The following is a 23,999-nucleotide window of genomic DNA, read 5'->3' as shown; positions in this document are numbered from 1 at the left end:
GCTGTCAAGAGATCTGAGCAGTTTCTTCACAACTTCATGATCAGTGATGTCTTTCGCGCCGAGACCTTGCAGCTCGTTTACAATGTCACTCAGACGATCAAAGGTTTATTGACAGCTTTCATTTCCGATTCGCTTGAACTGATTGAACTTTGCCTGAAGAGTATCAATGTGAGCTTCTTTCTGAGTTGAAACACCCTCATTTATCTTTTCGAGAATGTACCACAATTCCTTTGCAGTTTCATACTGACGATAGCGAAGAAATTGAGCACGAGAGAGATGGCCACCAATTTCATCTTTAGCTTGAGCGTCCATCTGAATGAGTTTCTTCTCGTGGTCAGTGGGGGCCTGGGGCACTTCAACCGTGAATCCAAACTGCACCACGTTCCACATATCATCATCAATGGCTCGGAGGCGGATCTTCATCTTCTCCTTCCAGAAGGGATAGTCCGTCCCATCGAAGATGAGAATCTTGATATGCGACTTGTAGCTCACTGAAGACATACTTAAACTCCAAGGTGGTTAGACCAAAATGATCAGAGTCAAGGAGTACGTCGCTCTGATATCAATTGTAGGAACGAAGTATGTCTACCAGGGAGGGGGGGTGAATGGGAGTTTTAAAATTTCTTCGGAAATATCAAAACTCCCGGAACCCAGCAGCGGAGCGAATGAAAACAGTGTACAGTGAGCGAATACAAACTAACGAATGGAAACTAAAACATGCATCGAGACAAATCACATGATAGAAACAGTTTGAATGTAAAGAGGGAAAACCGAGGTAACCAGTGATGCTCGATGGCGACAAGGTATTTGGTAGACCAGTTCGCCTTCTGCACAAGGACTACGTTTGGTTGGAGGGGTTGTGATTTAACACAGAATATATACTCTCTTCACCCTATTCTCCTCGACAATCGGTTCGTCAACCAGTGTCGATCACTCGTGGTAGATACTTGAGGCGATCTCCGAACCTTTATAGACTTCTTCTTCGAGAACCACAATTACTCTTGGTCTCTGAAGAAATTAACACCTAACCGTCTAGAGAGTTTGCAGCTCTCAAGAGTAATAGGCGGAGCGTACTGGACTTAGATTCGAGTGATGCTGAATCACTATCTAATTTTTTGGCTCTAGGGGTTTTCTCTTGGTGGATTTTAAACTCAGATCACTCAGGAGAGGGGGTCGTGTTGGGGAACGTAGCATGCAATTTCAAAAAATTTCCTACGATCATGCAAGATCTATCTAGGAGATGCATAGCAACGAGAGGGGGAGAGCGTCATCATACCCTTGAAGATCGCAAAGCGGAAGCGTTTATCAACGCGGTTGATGTAGTCGTACACCTTCACGATCCATCCCGATCAAGTACCGAACGTACGACACCTCCACGTTAAGCTCGATGACGTCCTCGCCTTCTTGATCCAGCAAGATGGGCGAAGTAGTAGATGAGTTCCGGCAGCACGACGGCGTGGTGACGGTGTTGGTGAAGAACAATCTCCGCAGGGCTTCGCCAAGCACAACGGAAGTTATGACGGAGGATAAACTAGAGGGAACGGGATTGCCGGCACACGACTTGGTGATTCTTGATGTGTATTGGGTGCTAGCCCTGCCCCTCTATTTATATGTTGAGCCCTGGGGTCGAAACTTGGAGTAAAAGCCTCCTCAAAGTTGGTTTTGCCCGAAAGGCAAGAGTCCTACTCGGACTCCAGGGCTAGACGCCAGGGTTCCCGGCGTCTACCCCGTAGACGCCAGGGTTCCTGGCGTCTAGCCTCCGCAAAACTTCCTTTTGCACTTTCCAAAAGCCTCGTGGGCTTTTCCCTTTGGCCCAAATAAAGTGTTCTCGTACCCAAACATTTCGGGAGACATCCGGAACCCCTTCCGGTGAATTCCGGAACCCTTCCGGAGATCAAACACTACTATCCCATATATCAAACTTTACCTCCGGACCATTCCGGAGCTCCTCGTCATGTCCATGATCTCATCAGGGACTCCGAACAACATTCGGTTACCAACATACATAACTCATATAATACTATATCGTCAACGAACGTTAAGCGTGCGGACCCTACGGGTTCGAGAACTATGTAGACATGACCGAGACACCTCTCTGGTCAATAACCAATAGCGGAACCTGGATGCCCATATTGGTTCCTACATATTCTACGAAGATCTTTATCGGTCGAACCTTATGACAACATACGTTATTCCCTTTGTCATCGGTATGTTACTTGCCCGAGTTTCGATCGTCGGTATCCTCATACCTAGTTCAATCTCGTTACCGACAAGTCTCTTTACCCGTTCCGTAATGCATCATCCCGTAACTAACTCATGAGTCACATTGCTTGCAAGGCTCATTATGATGTGCATTACCGAGAGGGCCCAGAGATACCTCTCCGATACTCGGAGTGACAAATCCTAATCTCGATCTATGCCAACCCAACAAAACACCTTCGGAGATACCTGCAGAGCATCTTTATAATCACCCTTTTATGTTGTGACGTTTCATAGCACACAAGGTATTCCTCCGGTATTCGGGAGTTGCATAATCTCATAGTCAAATGAACACGTATAAGTCATGAAGAAAGCAATAGCAATAAAACTTAACGATCATTATGCTAAGCTAACGGATGGGTCTTGTCCATCACATCATTCTCCTAATGATGTGATCCCGTTTATCAAATGACAACACATGTCTATGGTTAGAAAACTTAACCATCTTTGATTAACGAGCTTATCTAGTAGAGGCTTACTAGGGACACTGTCTTGTCTATGCATCCACACACATGTATCAAGTTTCTGGTTAATATACTTCTAGCATGAATAATAGATATTTATCATGATATAAGGAAATATTAATAACAACTTTATTATTGCCTCTAGGGCATATTTCCTTCAGGTCGCTCAACAATCTTCTCACAATCAAACGAAGCAGCCACCGGACAACGCCGGTGCGGGGTGGCTATTTATAGCCGCAACCTTCCCTGGTGGGAAATGACCATTTTGGACACGCGCCAATGGCCAACCGACACGTTCACAACGGGCGGATTTCAGGAGCAACGGTAACATTACTTGAGGACCAAGTAATGCTAACTCCTCGGTCAGAGACAATTCTCTCGCAGGGAAGAAGATCACAGTCTCTTGCTGGCAAGTATTTGCTCGGAACACAAAGAGATTTCGCTCGCAACTTTCATAGGATTTGGGTTTAGCATCAGAGAATCAAAGCTTCGAACGCTACACCTCTCTTAGTAGTACGGTGGTCCTATGACTCAATAAAGAGAAGAGAAACAACGAAATAAATGTTACGTCTTCACTTCGTCTTCAATCTTCTCGGTCGCAGTCACTTCCTTTGGATGAGCACCGAACCAAGCAATTTTTGAGGGGTCACTCTTGTTATCATAATCTTCGGTGATAATCTTCACTGCCACGCAGGGGATTATCTTCGTCGTTTGAATCAAACTCCTCGTGACTCCAGGGACCTGTTACTCTGTGTGCACTAGCAAACACATAAGTCCCATACTGTTTATGTCAACAAACTCCAAAACGTAAGGAGGCAAATTATTGCACCAACACAAAGTCATCATTCAACGCGCTTGGAATAGACCGCAAAGGAAAAAAAGAGGGGCATTGAGCAATTAAATACTTGATGCCATATTCCGTTACCGCTAGTGTTCCGGCGTCGTTGAAAAAAAGAGGAGCATTGAGTAGTAGTTAGTAGCGCCCCTCCTTTGAAAACTTAATGCCATATTCCGTTACCGCTAGTGTTCGGGTGCCGTTTTATCTTTTTGGAGTAAAGGTTGATTATATGCTATATAAAAAGTTAAACGGTGTGTATTGGGGATATTGGCTTCCAGGTCATCGCAAACGCTACAATGACAACAAAAGTTCAATAGTCAAGCAACACATGACCACAACAACACCAATCTTCGCTTTATAAGGAAAAACCAAACTAGACTAGACGGTCACCATCCACACTAACGTCAATATCTTGAAACGACATATCAAGTGCAACGTAGACACATACACTCACACGATATATACCTGGGGCGGCGCCAGAGGCATTCTTTGGTATTCACATGAATACCGCGGGTTTTGCTGATCTGTGGATATGTTGTCGCTAGCTTGGTGTATACCTGGTGTACATTGCTATTGCCCCGCCACCGATGATGAAATAAAAAGAAGGAAATTTCTATATATATTTATATATATATAAATAAACTCACTACAAACTATAGTTATAGAGGTTCGAGATGTTGTGACCCTGTTGCAAACACACTGCCTCCACTATAAAAAAATTCATCACGGCCAGGACTGTAATGTTTAATTCCTTGTAGACAAAGCCTGACGGAAAACGGCAATTTCCTGCTCTGAGCACCAACGAAATACGGTGCCCATCTCACGGACTCCACTAAACCCTAGTATGAATGGAACTTTCTCAAAAGCCCTCACCAGATGCTCACTGTAATACATGCTGTACGCTACAACTACCTAACTACAGAAGCTGACATGCGGGGCACAGACCCAACCGACTCTATGTGTCATAGAGCCAGACCGGCGCACGGCGCGTCCAAGCGTCTCCCCCGGAGTGCAAACTCCCCGTAAACGACAGGACCGATCCACACCAGGCGATGGCGACGGCACCGCCGTCCGCCGCAAGCCAACCCGGCATCCACCCACGTCACTCCGCCCACTGACTGCCCCGCCCCACCGGAAACGGCCCACACGTCGGGCGCGAGGGGGGACGGCGCAGGACGCGTGCGCGACGAGCCGGATTCCCGCAGCCCCCGTCCAATCGCACGGCGAGCGGGCCAAACAACCTCACGCCTATGAATTCGAGCCGCAGGATGCGCGCACGCGGCGCCCCGCCGTCCGATCCGGCCTCGCCGCGGGGATCCGGCCGTAGAATATGAATTTGATTTCGAAAGCTAGGAGTGGGAGACAAAGAAAGGACGAGGACGGGCAAGGGAAGGGAAGAGAGAGAAAGGGCGGAAGCAGCAGCTGCAAGAGGGAAAATCCTCTAATCCCCCCACCCCGGCCCTCCCGAAATCCGCCATTCGCCGCCCCTCCCGCACGCACGCACGCGCCGGAGCGCGCGGCAATCCGGGCCCGTCCTCGGCGCCCCGCCCCCGCCTGATCTGGAGCCGCCGGCCGCGATCTCGCCGCGGCCGCGCCGGATTGGGCGGCCGTTTCCAGCGGAGGCCGGGCCGTTTTTGATCTGCTAGCTCCCCGGGCTGAGCGGATAGATGGCGGGGAAGGAGCAGGCCGGCGCGGGCGCGGGCGGGGCCGGGAGCGGCCCCCCGCCGCGAGTGCCAGTGCCCGCGGTTTCCACGCAGCCGCCGATTAAGAAGCTGGTCAGGCAGCTCGACTTCAACTACGGGAACCCCGCCATGGCGGCCGCCGCCGCCGCCGCTTCCCGGACGGTGCAGCCGAGGGCGCTGCAGGTCGGGTACCCGCAGCCGCACCAGCTGAGGGCCGCGCTGCCCATGGGGGTGCCACATCAGCTGCAGCCGCGGGGGCTGCCCGTGATGCGGCCGCATCAGATGGTGCATGCGCCGCTGCCGCGGCCGGCACTGCCGATGGCGATGCCCGTGCCCGTGCCGCAGGCTCGGTCGGCCCTGCCGCAGCCCGTACAGCGCCCGCCGGTCGCCGTTCCCTTGTGAGCGCCTCCCTTTTCAAGATTTATTACGTCTTGCGTCAAGTTTTGAATTTTTTTGCTTCTCGGTCTTGCACTTCCGGGGCTCTGTTGTATCGAGGGTATGGAGGGGCACGACAGGCTCTTGGCTACGATGAATTCGTTTCTTTTCTCTGGATTCACATCCTTGGGTGTCATGTAGTCCTTTTTTAAGCATGTAACCCAAGTTTGAAAACTTGGTTCCCAAATTTTACTTTGCACTTGTGTTTCCTTGTAACAAAGATGCCTGCTTGTATTAGATGGATGCTTTTTAACTGACATTTATTATAGTTAATTGTAGCATACTCCCTCCGTCTGAAAATACTTGTCATCAAAATGGATAAAACGAGATGTATTTAGAACAAAAATACGTCTAGATACATCATCTTTTATCCATTTTGATGACAAGTATTTCTGGACGGAGGGAGTACATCCTAATGGCCTCTGACAATCCTAATTGATACGTATAATTTAAAAATATTCATTTTTGTAATTTTCCATATCGCTGTTCTTTTGTTTTTAGGAAGCCAGAGTCACCAAAACCACGTGGACGGCTGTATGATGGGAAAGATGGCACACCTACGAAGAAGAAGTGCTGCAATTGTCGGCACTCCAAATGTTTGAAGCTGTAAGTCAAGACTTGTTGTGTCTTAGCTTGACAGGAGGTCAATATTATGATGTGATTCTTGCCAATGAAGACATTACTTTCTTTCGTAGGAATGTAACGATTCCTTCACGTACTTCTTCTAGAAGTCACCAAATGTTTGAAATTCCCTCCAGAATGACCCTTTTATGGATAGAGTTGGATCCAGTAAAATGTATCTGATTCTGTAGATATACAAGGAAATACACACAAGGCCACTGTCTTGCCTGTTGACTGTTTTTATTTTACTTTTTGCCCATAGAAATCTTATAAGAACTAATGTAAGGATTGTGGAACTTTTTGAAAAAAAAGCTGGATGATAATGGCATATTGTTGCTAAGCTTCACAAATAACATCAGTGATGAGACAGAATATCTGATCTTATGGTGTGAGTAATGTTTTGTCTTAAGTAGTCAACTTGTAGCTAGTGAAATAATGTTGTTACTTTAAAGGAGCTGACATAACAACTTCGTGACTAGTCAAGACAGTTATGAAGCATTATACATCTTGAGTTGGATCACTTATGCTTCAGGGGTGGCTGTGTCATTTAAAGTTTCTTTATGAGCTTTGTCAAAATAAGATTAGTGTCTGAAATGAGTATTTGTGTAATTTGTTGGAAATGGAACCTATTTTTTTTATGTTATCCATTCTGTTCGAATCATGTACATGTAGTTTAGATGGATTGTGACAATGAAGAGCAATTGAAAGAGTATCCTACTAACATTCATAAGTTTTGTAAAACCCTAAAGTTTCTGCTTCTACCTACACTTTCTAAAAAAGCACAAATGATATGCTTTGATGGTTCACTACTTCTGTTTCCATTTTAATGTTCATTTCAGTTTGAAGTCTCTGCATACTGCTATTTGATCCTATCAATCTGAATTTTATGGTTTTCTATGCGTAGGTACTGTGAATGTTTTGCATCTGGTATTTATTGTGATGGATGCAACTGCACCAATTGTTTTAATAATGTTGAGAATGAGGTGGCTAGGCGTGAAGCTATAGAGGCTACACTGGAGCGCAATCCAGATGCGTTCAGACCTAAGATTGGGAGTAGCCCACACACAAATCGGAATAATATGGTATGTTTTGATGTCCACGTCTCTTATTAAATACTAAATAGTTAGTTTTACTTGATAAAAATGATATCCATTGCTTCTACATATCAATGACTTGTTCTAGCTTTTTTTTCCTCATCTAAACTGATACAACACCCTAACTGATGGCAAATGTTAAATAGGAGAAGTCTTTGGAAGTTACACATGTTCTCTGAAGAACTATTTTTTACTGTATATATAAATATAAGAAATTTACAGCTTAATTTTCCTTTTCTCAGTTTGTTTACTCCGATCATTTCTCAGAATGTTGTATTGCCTCATACTATAAGCCTTCCTCAGTTTCAGTCAAAAACATTACTTTGTAAAAACATATGTCCATGCACTTCCCTGTTTGGCTGTTCGGATATTGTAAAGGATTCAAAAGCTGACAACTGTGAGTTGTAATTCTCAAATAGCATTGAAGCATCTTTGAGATTGTTTACAATGGAAACTGCCGCCGGTTGAACTCTAATTTATTGTATTTTTTTTCTTGAATACGCACGAGTGTGCGTATCATATATTAGGGCCTCTTTGATTAGCAGGGTTTGTAAAATGCAGGAATAGGAAAAATAGAGGAATAGAGTGGCATGTCATCCTCAATCCTACAGGATTTGTATGAGCGTTTGAGGGCTCCTTTGATTCAACGGAATTTTATAGGATTTCTGGAGGATTGAAATCCTTAGGATTTTTTCATTTGATTCATAGGATTGGATCCCATAGGAATTTTTCCTATGGAATCTTTTGTACTACATTTCATAGGAAGTCTTAACATCCACTCCAACCTCTTTTTACAATTCCTTTGTTTTCCCTGTGGCATCAAACACTTATTGCTAATCCTATAGGATTCAAGTGAGCATGCCACTCCAACCCTATACTTTTCCTATTCATACATTTTGAAAATCCTACGAATCAAAGAGGCCCTGATTGTGCGCAGGAAAAATGTAGTAGTTTTTAACATGAGGTTGGGGTGGATGGAAATTTTCCTTTGAAAACTAGTACAAGTGAATCCTATGAAAAAATTCCTATGGATCGCAATCCTATGCATCAAACAACCCACTGAGGAAAAAAAAATCCTAAGGATTAGAATCCTCCAAAATTCCTTTAGAAATCCTTTAAATCAAAGAGGGTCTAAGAAGAGAGCGGGGAAAGAGCCCCTCCACCCACATTGTTACAAACATATTTACAAACCACACCACCGGTCCTCGTCCACCGAAGTTAAACTAGGCTTACTCTCTCAAATACACCGACTCTACTAACATGCCGAAGGAGTCGAGGCCCCCCTTCAGGATGCCTGCCTGCCGCCAGTGCCTGCCTTCCCTGTCGACAGCAGTGACTACCTGTAGCTGCGATGGTGTAGCCCCATCGAAGACTATTGCATTTCGATGCTTCCAGAGCGTCCAGAAGGTAAGCACAATGATAGCCCGTACGCCCTTCACATGATGCCCAGCCGCGAGCCTAGAGATGCACCACTCACCGAGCTTGTCTCGACTGATGGTGCCCAATCCGGTCTGCCCAGCGCCTGGCAGATAGTAGCCCACACCTCTGGCAAAAATGCAGTCGAGGAGGATGTGGTTGATGGATTCCTCCTGTTGATCGCAGAACGGACAAGAATCATGGTGTGGGAGCCCCCTTCTTGCAAGCTTGTCGGACGTCCAACACCGATTCCGCAACGCAAGCCAAGTGAGGACACGTAACTGGAGTGGTGCCTTAGACTTCCACCGTCCACGTGAAATCAGCCGTTGGGACCACCTCCTGGCCCCAGAACTTCGCCGCGTATGCTGAACGTGCGGAGAACTCGCCATCACACTCCCAAGACCACACCACCTTGTCAGTAGAGTCTTGGTCTAGCTGCACAGTATCCACGGCAGTCCATAGCTCGAAGAATTGATGCAGCACATCAGCGGTAAGGTCCGACCCGAGGTCAGTAGCCCAAGTGCATGCGAAGCCGCACCGCCTCCTGAACTGTGTGTGCTCTCCTGGTGTGCCTCGACGCCCGGTCATACAGGAGCGGAGCCAACTCCTGAACTCGAAAACCATTGAGTCATCTGTCTTAAGGATTCATTGGCCACTACTCCCTCCGTTCCTAAATATAAGTCTTTGTAGAGATTCCACTATGGACTACATACGGAGCAAAATGAGTGAATCTACACTCTAAAATGCATCTATATACATCCGTATGTGGTTTATAGTGGAATCTCTACAAAGACTTATATTTAGGAACGGAGGGAGTAGTACATATGTTATTTCTATTTATTACTAGACCTGTAAACCACGACACTATTGACAGCCATTTTGTCAAAATTTTAATCTGACAAAGTGTAGATCTAGTATCTCCAGTTAAAATATTTGTCACTTACAGTTGTTTCACCACTGAGACGGAGCCGCCAGTTTCCTTCCACCTAAAATTTGCATTATTGCTTATCTGAAACAATAATTATGTTTCCCAGAGAAGTCAGAGGCTCAGCATGATTATTATTTTTGTTTTGTAAAAAGCTAGTCTTATTCAATAAATGTTGGCTTAGACTATCATTAAATTTTTTGCTGTCCCCACAGGGGACGTCTTCATTATTGTATTTTCTCATCTAGGCCATTATCTGATTTGTGCTTCAGTGATATGGGTAATTAATACTAGTCCCTTTTGCTAGGAGGTAGCTGGTGATCTCCCTTTAATAGGGAAGCATAATAAAGGGTGCCACTGCAAGAAGTCAGGATGCCTCAAGAAATACTGTGAATGCTTCCAAGCTAATATACTATGCTCTGAAAATTGCAAGTGTATGGATTGCAAGAACTTCGACGGGAGTGAAGATAGAAAACATCTTAATTTTGATCACAAAAATGTCATTCACATGCAACAAGCAGCAAATGCAGCAGTAAATGGTGCTATTGGAGCAACTGCATTGTCGTCGCCTTCCACATCTAGGAAGAGAAAGCACATCGATTCTTCACTTGACCTTTCGACCAAGGAACATTTAGCTATCAGGAATGGTCAACTATCTCAGGTAACGACCATTTCTACTATTTAAGCTTGCTCTGCAGTGCTTGTAATCTCTTTAACTGTGCATAGTGTGCTTTCAACTATTGACTTAAGAGGTAAGGTTAAGCGATCCATTCCATCACTAGGAAATTCCATATTATGATGAGTGAGTTGATAATTTGTGCATGTGCACTTGTGACCTACTAATTGGCTTACATTGTCACTACATGGCCGGAAAAGTTTGTTTTCGCTATTGACATCCCAAGCAGAGTGATGCACATTACCTTTATTATTGGCATCCCATGCTTTGCTACTCAAGTAAATCAACCTCATGCTTGTGTGTCTGTGTTGACTACCTCGCCGATTTTATGCCCTGAGATATCTGAAAGGGGTAACTATGGAAGTATAATAATTCAGTAGCTGAGCACCTGTGCTTTCTGTGAAAAAAAGAAATCATGTCACCTCATTCTCTGCCTGCTCCAGGCTATGGCTGTGTTACTAGTCGTGCTTGGCCAACAGCTCCACAGCCATGCCCTGTCAAGCGCTCCATTTTTAGAGAATTTTGGGAGGTGATTAAGTAATTTGTTAAGTTAGTTTCTTTCGATGATGAGTTTTAGGGATGGGTGAGGTGGGATGGGTTTGAAGCACCACCACTACCATGAACTCAAGCTTTAATAACCGTGAAGAAAAAATAGCAGAAGGTGCATATTGGATGATATCGTCACCTTTCTGACTCATCTAGAATAGATTTCAGAATAAAACCTGACTAACCAAAGAGACAGTCAAATGCTACTTACAGCAAGAGTTATTATGGGATTTTGAGAAGGTTGCTGTATATAATTTATACTTTAATCAGGTTATTTATCAGAAGAACGCAATGGCCTCCGATGGTTCACTTCCAATAGGCCAGTCTGCGCATCCTCATATGATGGGGCCCTTTAAAGTCACCTACAGGTAACTGTCAACTCTGAATTTCTACCTGCAGAAATTTTGGTTTTCCTCGAGTAGGACAACCTATCAGTTTTGTATTGATTGGTTTGTCATCCTTATAGGCCTCTTTTAGCGGATATTATTCAGCCAGGGGATGTAAAGGAGCTATGTAAACTTTTGGTGACAGTATCGGGACAGGCTGCTAAGGCATATACTGGTATTGCTCCTGGCATCGTATTTAGTTTCCCCTTTTCCAGTGTGTTACAGGAAATATTCCTGATGATCTTGAACTGTGCATGACATACATTTGTGATAGATATTCAATCAACTCCAACAGATCAGAGCCTCTTCATTTTAAATTTTACCTGTTGCACGACTGCATCCAATTCCAAGTGTCCTTCTGTTGAGCCCTGGATTTGGATGCTGCTAGTGTTATGCAACTTCTTGGAACTCCATATGTATATGCAGCTGTCATGTACTTGATTCAGTGCATCTCATCTCCAGTATATAGTTATATAGTTTGCTAACACTGCACAGTGTGGTCAGGATCACTTCTTGTTCCTGTCGAAATCTTACAGTACATGGGGTCCACTTGTGAGTGATGGTCGCTATAATGACACCTGGCACTTCTCAAATTAAACACCAAGTCTTTGCAGCTGTTCTATGATTGTCTTCAGTTGCTACTTTTTATTTTGTAATTTAAGCTAACCAAATTAATGTGTAGCATAAATTTGACGATGATGCTGCCTCATTGGAAAACATTGAAAATTAGGTCGGAAAATCCAGGAAGAGAAGGTTGCAGAGAAGGAAGATGGAGTGGGAGGTTCTCTAGCATTGACAAACCATGATAGAGAAGGCAAAAGTAAAGATCAAAATCATCGAAAAATATCAATTGATGATCATTCAAGTGGAGGAGCTGATATGGGCAAGGCATCTCTAGACGATTCCAGACCTGATTGCACTGATGACCAGAAGTCCAGTAGACCAATGTCTCCCGGAACACTAGCGTTGCTGTGTGATGAACAAGATGCTATGTTTGCAACTTCTCAAAATGCTGTTGCTCCGCCAGCAATAGATGTCGATCAGAACCGGTCGGAACTGTATGCAGAGCAGGAAAGGTGTGTGTTGACAGAATTCCGCGATTGCCTGCGTAAGCTTGTGCAATACGGTAGAATGAAAGGTACATCAAACATCCTAGCGTTATGCTTTGCAAAACTTGGATAGGTTTGGTCCTGACCATTTCCAACCTGCAGAGGAGAAGTACTCCATGGCAATCAGATCTGAAGTGACCGGGCATCCAGGGCAGGTAAATGGTGCCCTGCGGATACCGTATCCAAAAGTAGATGTACCTGTTGTAAAAACATTTCCTCAGAGTTCCAGCAAACATCTTGTTGCTGGGAACCCTTCGAGTGGGCATTTAGACAAAAGACTGAAGCCTGAGAACACATAGTTCGCCTCAGGTCTGTATTTGGGGTACAAGAATCATCATGTTTGTGCACCTTCTAACAGGTTGACCGGGGGCATGTACCTGTCTTGATGATTTAATTTAGGTTAAAGAAGTTCCTATTTATTCTCCTTGGTCAGAATAAGTGTAATCTTGGATAGTTTAGTCCTAGAGTCACCTTTAGCCTCATGTTGTTGTGTACCATTTTAGTTCCTTCTTCTTTTTTAGTGTTTTGATGGTGAAGTTCTTCTCTCCAATCGTCATACTAATATAAGCTAGGATGAAACTGTGCCATGTAACATCATATGTTTCCTTTCCCCGTTAGCAAGACATGCTACACTTATGAGGGCTTATTGTTTTTATGAGTGATCATTTCTCATCTGGATTCTTGCAACACTTGCGCCACAAGTCCTAGTTTGTTGGGGGCTCAGTTATGTTTTCTCGCTTTTCTGCGAAATTCCAAACGTCAAAATGCCATGAGCCAGGGGTTTCTGACTTTACCATTCATGTTGTCTCAAACATTACGCTGAAAAATTATGAGTGGAGAACAAACACTCAAGTTTTGACCACCAGAAGAATGCTTGATTTAACCTGTACAGGAGATGCGTATTACATCTAGAACGGACAACGGTGACGCAGATGCCTAACATGAGCGCACAGCTAAATGTTTTCTGACAGGCCCAAAGAAAATGTATGTCGTAGGCAGGATGTACTGTCTTCACGGCGAAGTTACTGCCCCAAGATTCGAGATACTGAGCTTTTGATGTTCTCCAGAAACTTTTCCCTGCGAAGAATGAATGTACATGTTAGTAAATCAACAAAGTACAATAGTATCTTGAGCTGTAGTAATGGTGCATAGAATCACAGTTACACGTATACCAAGCTCTTCATTCAAAAGTAAGTGCCATCCTGTGCGTTAAAAGTTATCGATGATGCAGATGTGACACAAGCCAGAATGAGAGTGTTACGCTAGTGGTGGAAATACAGCATGAAACTTTCTTTGAAAATGTCATAGAACAACATGGTGAAGTAGCTATCAGTTTCTTCTCATCAGTTATTCAAAATAGACGGTATCTTCAGACAGAACTCTGGTTGGTTTTGCCATTTTCTATGCACTATTTTCTCAAACAGATAGATATATGTTTCCACAACTTTGGCACAAGTGTTCAAGAAAGAACAATTGAGGTTTACCTGTCTGGCTTGAAGAGGAGGTTCCCGTAGATAAACCACTGAAAATGTTGGCATGAGCTATAGAGTGAGGCCAGGGACATGTGGACTTGTGGTAATACAAAGATAACAACTTCTGTTAAAAATGGCAATGTTACAGTTGAGGGTCTTGGTTAAAACTCACCCATGCAACTGCTATTCCGATTAGTTCGAAGAAAAGAGGGAGAACAGGGAGCTTGTCGATGACCTGAAGTTGAGACAATAGATTATCAGATTGATTTTGTTTATCTCGTTGCATAGTTGAAGATTGGGCATCTGCAGTTTACCCCAATAAGCATCATGGAAGCCCAGAATGCCGCAATTGCTGCAAAGCCGATACCCGCTAGAGCAAAAATGTCTTCAGTAGTGTTGAACTGTTTCAGTTCACATGTTTGTCAGTTTCCTTCATTTTACAAGAAAGAAGCCTAGATGGAACTACAATTTAAAATAACTATTTGATTTGTATATCTTCCATTCGACATAAAAACAACAAAAGTAGTTCATAGGAACACTGCTGACAGTTTTTTTGTCGCCGCAAGACTTGCAACAATTTCTCAGGAAATTTTAAAATATAGAAAACAAGGCCATGAGCTATGATCTGGCAGTATATAGTCCGAACCTTTTGGTGACTTAATATAGTATCGGTACTAAAGATTATAAGTTCAAAACCTAAGGAGGCCAATATTGCAACACAAATAATTATGGTCCACTTCAAGCCCAAACCTTATACCAGTGGAGTTTGGATGGAGCAAGAGGGCCATATTGCCGACATTTCCTCGTTGCTAAACTTCGTTGGTGTGTGAAACCCACATTTAACTTTTAGGAACTCATTTCTATGTCGGTATCTCGGTATCCCAATCCATCACCGCAAGCTCTCGAATAAGGGGTGGAAGTGCATTGAGGACCGATTCAAAAAAAAGAAAAGAAAAAACAGTTGGAAGGGCACGTCACTATCCTATCCTATGAAGGCAGTCCTGTCATTATCAACGCTATTCTCACAAGCGTACCAATGCTCTATGACACATTTCCGTTGCTTTGGTTTTTGGCGAGGTCCAACTGAATATTGCATTTCGGTGAGCTCTCACGACAAATGGACATGACGACATGGCTTCATTTGTTTAATAGATTGATGGTGTTCAACTTATCTCAAGACCATGATGCTTTCCATCGGAAATCACATACTATGGATGCCTAATCCGTTAACTATATGTATGTGAATCTCATCAATGGTGATCATGTCTTGCATAGGATATGCATTTGGAAACTAACACTCCTGTTTAAAATCAAAGAATTTATGCGGTACTTGATGCGGTACTTGGACAAAGGAGCGATCTTAACAAAAAAAAAGTAGCCAAACGCAGCTCGCAAACGTTTATTTCCTTTCTCAACAGGGGTATATAAAAATTTAGGACCCCATTGGCCAGCGAACGTTCGCTAGGAGGAATGACATTTGCGAATGTTTTTGTGGAAAATTCTTCAGAACACGCATGGCAATTTCTTCAGAAACACATGGCAATTCCCGGCAACAAAGGATTTTGCTAAAAAAAATGTCGTTAGTTTGAAGGAATCGGCATGTTCCCGCAACGTAAATTGCCGCAAAAAACGTTCGTTTTGCCATCCACCTACAGCGAACGCTTGTTGGATAGCATTTTATAAATCATTGATGCGAAATCAAAATTCCCCCACGGAGCCTACGGGCAAATTGCAACATCGTACTATCATAGTGACAGACGGGAGGAGACTCACCGAACTCTTGACGTATTTGACGACGCTCCCGGAGGAGGCTTCTGAACTGTCCTGCGCAGCCCTGGCAACGACACCGCGACTTCTCATCCTGCCTGCGCGTGACACATTGCAGAGCACGCAGTGAACCACGACGACGCGATGAATTTTGCATCCGGGGCACGGTAGTTGCTACGTACAAATGAATTACCTGAAACCACGGGGCCTGGCAGCTTCGGGAGATTCCTGGGGACGCTCTTGCTGCTGCTGCCGCCGCCACCGCACGTCGCGAGGGCGGTAGGCTGAGCGATGGAGAGGGCACATGCCATCATGGCTAGATCCCCCGCCTGGGGATTGTTGACGATGGAGCTGGGAGGCGTGTCCGGAGGATGGTGCGTGGAGGAACCGGGGAAACTACTGTTTGGCCGTCGTCTGCAGCAGGCACCAGGCAGGCAGCAGCGGATGTGAGCGCGAGCTCCCTAGTCCACTAACACTCCATCAGATGGCAGGTTTGCAGATTGCCCCTTTTTGTTCTGTGCTCTTTTCTCAGAAGCGCTGCTGTACTGTTTGTTGTACTACTCATTTTCCCGTTCAGAGAGGAGCTGTACTGCTCAGAGTCTTTGCGGGAAGTTGCTGTACTACCTCCATATTAAAACATATTAACATTCTGTCCTCGGTTAAATTTTGCAAAGGTTTTTCTTGCAGGATTTTTTTTGTAAAGGTTGATCAAGTTTATAAAAAATATTAACATTTATGATATACCAAAAATAATTATGATGAAGTACTACTCATACAACAATACTACTACATGTGGGGCCACTAGAATATTCGCTCTATCTAATTGCATGTTCTACTCATAGAGCACGAGGATCTGATACTGATTGAAAGGATCGATGGACATAGAGGGGGTGAATATGTATAATTCTTTTCTTGATTATTATAGTAAGCTTAGGTAAACGTGAAATATAAAGTTGGCCTAAACAATTGCTACAGTGAGATAACAAGTGTACTAAATGTGTTCACAACGATATGAGTTAAACAAACACAATGGGATATAGCATGTGTAAGGTCAAGTGACCAAAATAAACCACAAGTAAAGGGTTAGGGCCAGGGATAAACGAAACTCTGAAGATGAGGATGAATCCTAATGTTCACTTCCTTAAGGGAAGCTAATCAATGTTGAAGAGGTGGGTGTTATCACGAAGGCACGCCAACATCACGAAGGCTGAATGTGATTCCCAACAACTTGTGGTAGCCTTTGAGGCGACCTCCAAACTTTCACGAATTTTCCGAGGTAAATCACAAGTCGGTTTCTCACTCGAGCACTCCTACCGCCTAGGAGTCTCCAACCTCCAAGAGTAACAAGATCAAGGGGGAAATGCTCAAGACTTGCTCAAATCACAAACTGTTTCGGTCAAAAGAAGAGGAGTGGGTCTATCAATGGGTGAAATCTCTCTCAAGGACCCTCGTAAATCTCTTCGGAGTCTAAGATTTGGTGTAAGAGAAGTGAGAAGAGGCCTTTTGAGTGTTCCACAGACTGTTTCAAACTGTTGGTCAACCCCTCCATAAAATGGTGGACGGGTATATATCCCAAGAACTAGCCATTTGAGACGGTTTCCTGCATGGGCCAGATGTGCTAGCCTAGCCGGACAGTCCGATCACTGTAGTCGTGTAGAGAAGGCTAAAGAACAGAGCAAGGCACGACATCGACCGGACGTTTGACATGCAACCCAGGCAGTCTGGCGAATGCCATACGTCTAGTTAGTAGCTCAGACAGTCCGGCTTGGTGTTTGACGTACTTAGACCATCAAGCCGGACATGGTCAGAGAGTCAGACAATCCGGGCCCTGGACGATCAAGTAGCCCAAATAGTCCATCTATAAGCCCGTACGAAGGCCTCCCCTGACTAACTATCCGGCCCAACGGGCATAATACCCGGACACCTTGCTAGCAGCTTACTAAAAAAAGCAGCCTGGACAGTCTTTATTAAAAAAAGCAGCCTGGACAGTCCTGGCATACAGTGAATTTGGGAATTAGGCCAAATAAAAGTTGGAACTAGGTAGGATTATTTGGCTTTGGACTTTTGTGAATGATATGAGTGAAACAAAAAATTTCCTACGCTCACCAAGATGACCATCTACGAGAGGAGAGATTGCATCTACATACCCTTGTAGATCGCTAAGCGGAAGCGTTAAGAAACGCAATTGATGTAGTCTTACTCTTCACGATCCAATCGCGATCCAATCCGATCTAGCGCCGAACGGACGACACCTCCGCGTTCAGCACACGTGCGGCTCGATGACGTCTCCTCCTTCTTGATCCAGCAAGAGAGGGAGGAGAAGTAGATGGGATCTCAACCAGCACGACGGCATGGTGGAGATGGTGGTGGAGAAATCCCAGCAGGGCTTCGCCAAGCGCCTCGGGAACTACGAACGAGGAAGAACGGGAGAGAGGGGAGGCCGCGGGGCATGGGAATTGTTGTCTCCAGCTTTTGCGCCTCCTCCCTACTATATACAGGGGTGTTGGAGGGCTGGGGGCGCAGCCCTAGCCCCTCCTCCAAGGAGGGGAGGCGGCCAAAGGGGGAGGAGTGCCCTCCAAGCCAAGTGGAGGGCCCTCTCCCTTAGGGTTTCCCTTCCCCTAGGCGGATGGGCCTTAGGGGGTTGGTGCGCCTGGCCCAATAAGGCTAGGACGCCCCCCTATAGCCCATGCACGCCCTAGGTGCTGGAGGGATCCTTACGGACTCCTCCGAAACCTTCTAGAACCTTCAGGAACCTTCCCGATACAATACCGGTAAAACCCGAAACTTTTCCGGTAGCCAAAATATGAGTTCCCATATATAAATCTTTACCTCCGGACCATTCCGGAGCTCCTCGTGACGTTCGGGATCTCATCCGGGACTCCGAACAACATTCGTTCACCAACGTGAATATCCCAATACTACTCTAGCGTCACCGAACGTTAAGCGTGCGGACCCTACGAGTTCGAGAATCATGTGGACATGACCGAGACACCTCTCCGGTCAATAACCAATAGCGGGACTTGGATGCCCATATTGGTTCCCACATATTCCACGAAGATCTTTATCGGTCAAACCACGATACCAAGGATTCAATCAATCCCGTATGCAGTTCCCTTTGTCTAGCGGTATGTTACTTGACCGAGATTCATTCGTTGGTATCTCCATACCTAGTTCAATCTCGTTACCAGCAAGTCTCTTTACTCGTTCTGTAATACAAGATCCCGCGACTAACTCCTTAGTCACATTTCTTTCAGGCTTCTTGTGATGTTGTATTACGGAGAGGGCCCAGAGATACCTCTCCGTCATACGGAGTGACAAAACCCAGTCTCGATCCATGCCAACCCAACAAACAGCCTCGAAGATACCTGTAGAGTACCTTTATGATCACCTAGTTACGAAGTGGCGTTTGATACACACAAGGCATTCCTCCGGTGTCAGGGAGTTGCATGATCTCATGGTCTTAGGAACAGATAGTTGACATGAAGAAAGCAGTAGCAATAAACTAATACGATCAAATGCTATGCTTATGGTTGGATCTTGTCCATCACATCATTCTTCTAATGGTGTGATCCCGTTATCAAATGGCACCTCATGTCTATGGTTAAGGTTTCCTTAACCATCTTTGATCAACGAGCTAGTCTAGTAGAGGCTCACTGGGGACACGTGGTTGTCTATGTATCCACACATGTATCTGAGTTTCCGATCAATACAATTCTAGTAAGGATAATAAACGATTATCATGAACTGGGAAATATGATAATAACCGATTTATTATTGCCTCTAGGGAATATTTCCAACAGTCTCCCACTTGCATTAGAGTCAATAATCTAGTTCACATCGCCATGTGATTAACACCCAATGAGTTCTGGGGTTTGATCATGAATTGCTTGTGAGAGAGGTTTTAGTCAACGGGACTGCAACATTCAGATCCACGTGTACTTCGCAAATCTCTATGTCATATTGTAGATGCTGCTACCACGCTCCGCTTGGAGCTATTCCAAATGGCTGCTCCACTATACGTATCTGGTTTGCTACTCAGAGTCATCCGGATTTGTGTCAAAGCTTGCATCGAAGTAACCCTTTACACCGAACTCTTTATCACCTCCATAACCAAGAAACATTTCCTTATTCCTCTAAGGATAATTTTGACCACTATCTAGTGGTCCACTCCTGGATCACTCTTGTACCCCCTTGCCAGAAACGTGGCAAGGCACACATCAGGTGTGGTACACAGCATGGCATACCGTATAGAGCCTATGGCTAAGGCATAGGGGACGACCTTCGTCCTTTCTCTTTCTTCTGCCGTGGTCGAGCTTTGGGTCTTACTCAACTTCACACCTTACAACTCAAGCAAGAACTCCTTCTTTGACTGATCCATTTTGAACTCCTTCAAAATCATGTCAAGGTATGTGCTCTGTGAAAGTCTTATCAAGCGTCTTGATCTATCTCTATAGATCTTGATGCCCAATATGTAAGCAGCTTTACCCAGGTCTTCCTTTGAAAAACTCCTTTCAAACAACCCTCTATGATTTCCAGAAATTCTACATCATTTCTGATCAACAATATGTTATCCACATATACTTATCAGAAATGTTGTAGTGCTCCCACTCACTTTCTTGTAAATACAAGTATCTTGCAAACTTTGTATAAATCCAAAAGCTTTGATCAGAGCGTACATTCCAACTCCGAGACGCTTGCTCCAGTCCATAGAAGGATCGCTCGAGCTTGCATACCTTTTAGCATCCTTAGGATCGACAAAACCTTCTGGTTGTATCACATACAACCTATCCTCACGGAAGCCGTTAAGGAAACTCTGTTTTGACATCCATCTGCCAGATTTCATAATAAAAAAATGCAGCAACTGCCAACATAATCCCAACAGACTTTAGCATCGCTAGGAGTGAGAAAGTCTCATCATAGTCAACTCCTTGAACTTGTCGGAAACTTTTTTGTGACAAGTCAAGCTTCATAAATGGTGGCATTACCATCAGCGTCTGTCTTCTTAAAGATCCACTTGTGCTTAATGGCATGTCGGTCATCGAGCAAGTCTACCAAAGTCCATACTTGGTTTTTATACATGGATCCTACATAAGATTTCATGGCTCCTAGCCATTTGTTGGAATCGGGGCCCACCATCGCTTCTTCATAGTTTGTAGGTTCACTGTTGTCTAACAACATGACCCCCAAGACAGGATTGTCGTACCACTCAGGGGCGGTATGAGTCTTTGTCGACCTACGAGGCTCGGTAGTAACTTGATCTGAAGCTTCATGATCATCATCATTAGCTTCCTCTTCACTTGGCGCAAGCGCCACATAAACATCTTTCTGCGTCGTGCTACTTTCTAACTGAAGTGACGGTTCAACAACCTCATCAAGTTCTACCTTCCTCTCATTTAATTCTTTCGAGAGAATTCCTTCTCTAGAAAGGATCCATTCTTGGAAACAAAGACCTTGCCTTCGGATCTGAGATAGAAGGTGTACCCAACTGTTTCCTAGGGTATCCTATGAAGACGCACTTGTCCGCTTTGGGTTCGAGCTTATCAGGCTCAAGCCTTTTCACATAAACGACGCAACCCCAAACCTTAAGAAACGGCAACTTAGGTTTCTTGCCAAACCATAATTCATACGTTGTCGCCTCAACGGATTTAGATGGTGCCCTATTTAAAGTGAATGTAGTTGTCTCTAATGCATAACCCCAAAAATATAGTGGCAATTCAGTAGGAGACATCATAGATCGCACCTATCTAATAGAGTACGATTACGACGTTCGGACACACCATTACGCTGTGGTGTTCCAGGTGCCATGAGTTGTGAAACAATTTCCACGTTTGTTTTAAATGTATACCAAACTTGTAACTCAGATATTCACCTCCACGATCATATCATAGACATTTTATCTTCTTGTCACGATGATCTTCAACTTCACTCTGAAATTGTTTGAACTTTTAAAATGTTTCAGACTTGTGTTTCATTAAGTAAATATACCCACATCTACTCAAATCATCAGTGAAGGTAAGAAAATAATTATATCCACTGCGTGCTTCAATACTCATTGGATCACATACATCAGTATGTATCATTTCCAATAAGTCACGTGCCCGCTCCATCGTACTAGAAAACGGGGTCTTAGTCATCTTGCCCATGAGGCATGGTTCGCATGTCTCAAGCGATTCAAAATCGAGTGAGTCCAAAGATCCATCGGCATGGAGGTTCTTCATGCGCTTTACACCAATATGACCTAAGCAGCAGCGCCACAAGTATGTGGTACTATCATCATTAACTTTGCATCTTTTGGCATCAATATTATAAACATGTGTATCACTATGATCGAGATTCGATAAACCATTCACATTGGGTGCATGACCATAGAAGGTATTATTCATGTAAACAGAATAACCATTATTCTCTGACTTAAATGAATAACCATATTGCAATAAACACGATCTAATCATGTTCATGCTCAACGCAGACACCAACTAACATTTATCTAGGTTCAACACTAATCCCGAAGGTAGAGGGAGCGTGCGATGATGATCACATCAACCTTGGAAACACTTCCAACACACATCGTCACCTCGCCATTAGCTAGTCTCCGTTTATTCCGCAACTTTTGTTTCAAGTTACCAATATTAGCAACTGAACCGGTATCTAATACCCAGGTGCTACTAGGAGTACTAGTAAGGTACACATCAATAACACGTATATCAAATATACTTTTGTTGAAGTTTCCAGCCTTCTTATCTACCAAGTATTTGGGGTAGTTCCGCTACCAGTGATTGTTCCCCTTACAATAGAAGCAATTAGTCTCGGTTTGGGTTCAACCTTGGGTTTCTTCACTAGAGCGCAAACTGGCTTGCCATTCATAAAGTTTCCCTTCTTGCCCTTGCCCTTCTTGAAACCAGTGCTCTTTGATACGTCCATCTTGCATCATGTTTTCTTACTATTATTTACAATGTTTTTATCTATAATAATGCTTTTTGGAGTAATTCTAATACCCTTTCTCTCATAATTTGCAAGGAACACACCAAGAGGGAGAATTCTGGCAGTTGGAAATCTGGACTTGAAAAAGCTACGTCAGGCCACCTATTCTGCACAACTCCAAATGATCTGAAACTCCACGAGGATTTTTTATGGAATATTTAAGAAATACCAGAGCCAATAAACACCAGAGGGGGGCCACCAGGTGGGCCCAACCCACCTGGATGCGCCAGGCCCCCCTGGCGCGCCCTGGTGGGTTGTGGCCTCCTCGGCCCACCTCCGGTGCCCATCTTCTGGTATATAAGTGATTTTGACCTAGAAAAAATAAAGAGAAGACTTTCGGGATGGAGCGCCGCCGTCTCCAGGCGGAACTTGGGCAGGAGCACTTTTGCCCTCCGGCGGAGCGATTCTGCCGGGGGAACTTCCCTCCCGGAGGGGGAAATTATCGTCATCATCATCACCAACAACTCTCCCATCTTGGGGAGGGCAATCTCCATCAACATCTTCACCAGCACCATCTCATCTCCAACCCTAGTTCATCTCTTGTATTCAATCTTGTTACCGGAACTATAGATTGTTGCTAGGGGGTGACTAGTAGTGTTGATTACATCTTGTAGTTGATTACTATATGGTTTATTTGGTGGAAGATTATATGTTCAGATCCATTATGCATATTAATACCCCTCTGATCGCGAGCATGTTTATTGTTTGTGATTAGTTACTTTCGTTCTTGAGGTCACGGGATAAATCATGTTGCAAGTAATCATGTGAATTTGATATGTGTTCGATATTTTGATGGTATGTATGTTGTGATTCCCTTAGTGGTGTCATGTGAACATCGACTACATGACACTTCACCATATTTGGGCCTAAGGGAATGCATTGTGGAGTAGTAAATAGATGGTGGGTTGCGAGAGTGACATAAACTTAAACCCCAGTTTATGCACTATTCCGTAAGGGACTGATTGGATCCTAGAATTTAATGCTATGGTTAGGATTTATCCCTAATACTTTTTTCGTAGTTGCGGATGCTTGTGGGAGGGTTAATGTAGCGACCAGACCTCAAATGGCCTGTGCTGCTGTGCACCAGTGTCATCCCTGGATCAGTAATGCTGACACGCACAGTACAAATGGAGGATTTATAACAGAGTAGCAATCACACACTTATTACATCGAATATCTCCGAAGAGATTAAGTATGAACATGGCTTAAGGCCATCAAATAACGATAACAGCGGAAGACTTGGAAGATAAGTGAGTCCATCAACTCCAGCGGCATCACTGAGTATAAGACCACGACCTAAGGCTCCTTACTCGTCGTCTGAAAAGTCT

The 23,999-nt window shown here is 44.3% G+C and overlaps 2 protein-coding genes across 2 annotated transcripts; one reads left to right on the top strand and one right to left on the bottom strand.

Moving 5' to 3' along the window:
* The first annotated feature begins 4,931 nt into the window (after positions 1-4,931).
* Positions 4,932-13,048, top strand: LOC123079240 (protein tesmin/TSO1-like CXC 5). Its single transcript, XM_044501969.1, has 8 exons — positions 4,932-5,641; positions 6,180-6,284; positions 7,204-7,381; positions 10,042-10,395; positions 11,227-11,324; positions 11,423-11,517; positions 12,073-12,480; positions 12,554-13,048. The coding sequence occupies exons 1-8, from the start codon at positions 5,229-5,231 to the stop codon at positions 12,748-12,750; spliced, it is 1,848 nt and encodes a 615-aa protein (XP_044357904.1). The 5' UTR covers positions 4,932-5,228; the 3' UTR covers positions 12,751-13,048.
* Positions 13,049-13,310: 262 nt separating this feature from the next.
* LOC123079239 (protein CURVATURE THYLAKOID 1C, chloroplastic) lies at positions 13,311-16,193 on the bottom strand. The gene is made up of 6 exons (XM_044501968.1): positions 15,884-16,193; positions 15,697-15,788; positions 14,238-14,324; positions 14,096-14,158; positions 13,936-13,973; positions 13,311-13,528 (listed from the first exon to the last, which is right to left on the bottom strand). Exons 1-6 carry the CDS (start codon positions 16,002-16,004, stop codon positions 13,474-13,476), a joined length of 456 nt encoding a protein of 151 aa, XP_044357903.1. The 5' UTR covers positions 16,005-16,193; the 3' UTR covers positions 13,311-13,473.
* Between the last annotated feature and the right edge of the window lie 7,806 nt (positions 16,194-23,999).

This window comes from Triticum aestivum, chromosome 3D (genome assembly GCF_018294505.1).
Source record: "Triticum aestivum cultivar Chinese Spring chromosome 3D, IWGSC CS RefSeq v2.1, whole genome shotgun sequence".
Taxonomy (NCBI): domain Eukaryota; kingdom Viridiplantae; phylum Streptophyta; class Magnoliopsida; order Poales; family Poaceae; genus Triticum; species Triticum aestivum.
The sequence above is the reverse complement of the archived record's forward strand: the minus strand, read 5'-3'. Positions and strand labels throughout refer to the sequence as shown.